General features: G+C 33.0%; 1 protein-coding gene across 1 annotated transcript in view; it reads right to left on the reverse strand.

Moving 5' to 3' along the window:
* LOC126973849 (DNA-directed RNA polymerase, mitochondrial) overlaps window positions 1-3,406 on the reverse strand; it is a 40,741-nt gene extending 37,335 nt beyond the window's left edge. The window contains exons 1-3 of the mRNA XM_050821189.1: window positions 3,125-3,406; window positions 2,905-3,015; window positions 2,255-2,792 (exon numbers count right to left, since the gene is read on the reverse strand). Of these exons, the coding sequence (XP_050677146.1) occupies window positions 2,255-2,792; window positions 2,905-3,015; window positions 3,125-3,275 (800 nt within the window). The 5' untranslated portion in view covers window positions 3,276-3,406. The remainder of the gene's footprint in view (window positions 1-2,254; window positions 2,793-2,904; window positions 3,016-3,124) is intronic.
* Window positions 3,407-5,127: the final 1,721 nt, after the last annotated feature.

Raw genomic sequence — 5,127 nt, forward strand, 5'->3', positions numbered from 1 at the left:
TTATAATTGAAAACAATTCCACCTTCGCACGACACGCCACGTTAGGATATCATCCCCACCATCTGGATGTGTGGCGGTCCTCCACAGTGCGGTTTTCAAGGAGCTTTCTCCCTCGTACTACAAAGCTGTGGAATGAGCTTCCTTATGCGGTGTTTCCGGGACGATACGACAAGGGTACCTTCAAAAAAAGCGCGTACACCTTACTTACAGGCCGGCAACGCTCTTGTGATTCCTCTGGTGTTGCAAGAGAATGTGGGCGGCGGTGATCACTTAACACCAGGGGACCCGTATACTCGTTTGTCCTCCTATTCCATAAAAAAAAAACCAAATATATATACATTCGCAACAACATAGCTCTTAGCAAATTATACAACTACTGACTTTATGAGTAAAGCCAAAGTTAAATAAACTTTATTCAATTAGGCTACTTTAAATTACTGAATTTAAAATACATATTTATAAAGTTGAGCTTGTGAGTAGAACATATAAGAAGGTCAACAGCCACTCTTTTCAATCACATAGAGTATTCTACAATGGCTGTAATATACATAACAAATAGTTAGTAAGGTGCTGCATTCAATATATGTGCTGTGTTAAAATAATATAAATTATATCATAAAAAGTAATAATGAATTAACTCTATAAATATAAATTATCATATATTGGATGCATCAACCTTTAGAGCTTGGTCTCATTATTTGTGTAAGGATGCTTCGTGAACATGATGTTGGTGATTATTGTAACAATTAGTAATTGAATCCAACAAATACAATGATTAATAGCTATAATAGGTCGACCTGGCACCACAAGCAGCACACATTCACGAGTTATTTGCAATACATACTCGTAAAACCGACACTTACATAGACCATTGACAATTGTGACACACCCACACACTCAAAAACATAGTTTCTTACACATATGTTTTTTTTAATTTGCCATGAAGAAATGCCAAATGCTGAATGACTGTCAACTTATGTCATTTATTGTTATACATAGCTTTATTTGATCCAATGACAATCACAATGTATATAAGCTTGTAAAATATTAAAACTTATTGTAATTTATTGACAATGCGACAATAAGATTGATTTAAATAAATTTATTTATATTCTTATTGAAAAACATACACAGGTGCTATTTATTACTTGTGCTACTATTACAGATAAGTATGTACGTTTCAGAATTCATATTAAACAGATAGCATGTGTATAATGTGTGTTTAAATTTGTACATGTGCTCCTAGGCACAAGTTCCCTGCTAATAATGGGTAGAGTAAACTAAATTTATGGAAAAAATGTAGTTCTTAAATATGTACATGTGCTTAGGAGCTCCTAGGCACAAGTTCCCTGCTAATAATGGGTAGAGTAAACTAAATTTATGGAAAAAATGTAGTTCTTAAATATGTACATGTGCTTAGGAACTCCTAGGCACAAGTTCCCTGCTAATTATGGGTGGAGTAAACTACATTTCTGGAAAAAATGTAGTTCTTAAATATGTACATGTGCTTATGAGCTCCTAGGCACAAGTTCCCTGCTAATTATGGGTGGAGTAAACTAAATTTCTGGAAAAAATGTAGTTCTTAAATATGTACATGTGCTTAGGAGCTCCTAGGCACAAGTTCCCTGCTAATTATGGGTGGAGTAAACTAAATTTCTGGAAAAAATGTAGTTCTTAAATATGTACATGTGCTTAGGAGCTCCTAGGTACAAGTTCCCTGCTAATTATGGGTGGAGTAAACTAAATTTCTGGGAAAAATGTAGTTTTTAAATATCTACATGTGCTTAGGAGCTCCTAGGCACAAGTTCCCTGCTAATTATGGGTGGAGTAAACTAAATTTCTGGAAAAAATGTAGTTCTTAAATATGTACATGTGCTTAGGAGCTCCTAGGCACAAGTTCCCTGCTAATTATGGGTGGAGTAAACTAAATTTTTGGAAAAAATGTAGTTCTTAAATATGTACATTTGCTTAGGAGTTCCTAGGCACAAGTTCCCTGCTAATTATGGGTGGAGTAAACTAAATTTCTGGAAAAAATGTAGTTCTTAAATATGTACATGTGCTTAGGAGCTCCTAGGCACAAGTTCCCTGCTAATTATGGGTGGAGTAAACTAAATTTCTGGAAAAAATGTAGTTCTTAAATATGTACATGTGTCCACATTCACACTAATGTTACTGACTGACTTTGACGAATGAATTTTTAATTGCCTTATCATGTATATCATAAGAAGATTCAAATAAAGATGAATATACTCACTGTAGCATAGTAATCTGATTCATTAAGTCATGATCATAATTATTTAGGCTATTATTTTCTACAAATAGTTCTCGGAATACGGAGTGTGGGCTTTTAAGTGTTGTTTTATCATTTCCTGAAATGGATTGTGCATCAAAATCAAGCTCCTGTGTAACACCTTCATTAATAGCATATCTAAGGTCTGTTAGCCTTTGATCAAATAGAGTTGCTTTTCTAAAATTATAATAGCTCTGTTTTACCGAATCAAGATAGTGTTTGGTTCTTAGCTTGTACTCTAACGATGAGATTTTGTGGTTCGTAAACACAAGTGCACATTTATCATCTGCAAGATTGGAATCCGGGTTTGACTTTTTCAGAATTTTCTTCTTTACAGTTTCTAATAACTCTGGATCAACTTCTATGCTTTTCGTCTTCTTTACAGGTTTTGTAAGTTGATGTAATTGACCCAGCGATATGGGACTGGAGGCTAGTTTTGATAGATGTGATGCATGCAGCTTACTAATTGAAACTTTTGACTCTGTTGTATTTGCACCACTTACTGTAAATATAAAATGGCAAATTGTTAAATATTTTAAAGTCTATATTAAAATCAAAACAAAAAAAAATATGTTAAAAAAAGGTTAATTGAATTGGAAAAATATAGTACAAACCTTCAAGGAGTTCTCCATATTTTTTATAGGCTTTATGTTTACCCTTTTTCTTAAGTGATCTCAAAGCACTCGCCGTGTTAGTGGACTGATGTCGTGCAAGAATAAAATTTTCTGGAATATAAATAAATGTTATGCAACTCTACTGAATGGGTTATGTTTTGTAAACATTAATTATAAGACTCTCCCAAATATGATTAGTGATAACTCAAAGCCTAAATACCTGTTGTATGTGAATCAAGCAGGACTTGACGGCAAAAAGAACATGTTATTTCATTAACTGCTGCAGTCTTGTGTACTAAAGTGTTTTGAAGATTATTTATACTAGATAAATTTAATTGGTTCACATTTCTAGCCGACATTAAACGGTGCATAATTTAAATATAATTGAACATAACTGTAACATGAACGATGACCAAGAATCTTATATCGCTACAAGAAAACCATGCCGATCACTGAAAAAAATATAACGAAAACTCAAAACACGTGAAAAATGGAAATGCTTGAAACTTGAAAATATGTATGACTTTGACATATGTTTTACAGTTGAACGAGGCTGAATATTTGACAGCTGACAATACTGAACAGCTGACTAGCAGATTAAATGTATAAAATCATGTTAAAATGATACACCAATCTATGGATCTGGTGTAACGATAAAAAAAGTGGATAGTTTGGTATCAAATCAAATCAAAATATTTTATTGCAAGTCACATTTTACAATAGGGTAGTAGGTACATTAATGGGTAGACAATATGTGACGCCCTGCTAGGGCACAGCAATGTTATACATAAAATAAATAAGTCTTATACATTTTATACATTCTTATGATATTAAAAATACAGACTATATTATAAATAATTCTCAAACTTAGTGTAATTAAAAAATTCAGGTATTTTTTTTTTTTTTTTTTTATTTATTTATCATATTATATATACCGATATAAAACTAGGTCAAATTAGCATCTAAAAAAAAACCACAAAGGTTAACAACTAATGCTAATAACACTTAATAATACGTCACAACTCAACAACAACTTATGCTATAAATCGTAGAAGCATTTTAAATAGGGAAGGCTTTTCTTTATTTTTAATATCGTTTGTGATGTTATTATAAATTTTTATTGCCATGTGGTGAGGGCTCGATGATACTAATGACATACTTGTTTGGGGACTGAAGTTATCACTACGAGAAGTGTAGGCAACTTTTAGATGATGGTTTGGCTGATATTGGCCGCGCGCCGCCCACTAATAGTAAAACACAGGAAATAGCACCACGTTCGCGCGTTATTATCTGTTGCTAAAGCAGTGCGTGTATGTATTAACTAACTGCGATCTAGCTTGTGAAGTTTGTAAATGGAATGTCGTTAGTCGGACCGAGAACCTATCGAACATTTGATTCTTCAAAATTATGAAAATCAGAAAACAAACCAATCGCTTTTATAACTTTCGGGTGAATAAATCTACGTAATATAGAATATTAAAAATTATTACTGTTAAGTATTATCGGAACATTGTAATTAGGAATTAAATGTTTCGGGAGTACTTGGGTGATCAGATTCGTTTTATCAGTGTATAGTAAACGTTACCAGCAGCTGATTTATTTGAATTAACCACTGTTTCTCAGCGACAGCTTTCTTAAGCCATATTCTAGTTTTTTTTATATTATAAATTCATTTCATTTTATAAATAATTATCAAACATAGAATTAGAATTTCAGAAGGAACAGTCGGAGTTCGGAGCTTGGTGGCTCAATATTTATAAAAATTCAATTATTATATAATAGAAATTCGTGGAGGAAATTGACAAGTATATAAATAAACAAAAAATCCAGTAAAAATATATACGGGTTAAAGTGCTCTAGTTTAAGGTTATTTATTAATAATTTTGTGCAAATATTCATTATTGGTAGGCCCTCTACAAGATGTACCGACGATCAGTCAAGATCGCCGGAATACATTGGATGTGGGCAGCGCAGGATCGATCGTCGTGGAGATTATTGGGGGAGGCCTTTGTCCAGCAGTGGACGTCTTCTGGCTGATGATGATGATTCATTAAACGTCGGGGGCTACCTAGTCCTGGGACATATTGTACCTATTCCTAAAGGTTCTATATAGTGTATATTCTATGATCAACCGTCAAATGTCATATTATTTATACATGTCATTTGTCAATTGATTGCCATGTTTATCAATCTGTCAGGAAAATCAAAATATAACAACGATTA

Source organism: Leptidea sinapis, chromosome 30 (genome assembly GCF_905404315.1).
Source record: "Leptidea sinapis chromosome 30, ilLepSina1.1, whole genome shotgun sequence".
Lineage (NCBI taxonomy): Eukaryota > Metazoa > Arthropoda > Insecta > Lepidoptera > Pieridae > Leptidea > Leptidea sinapis.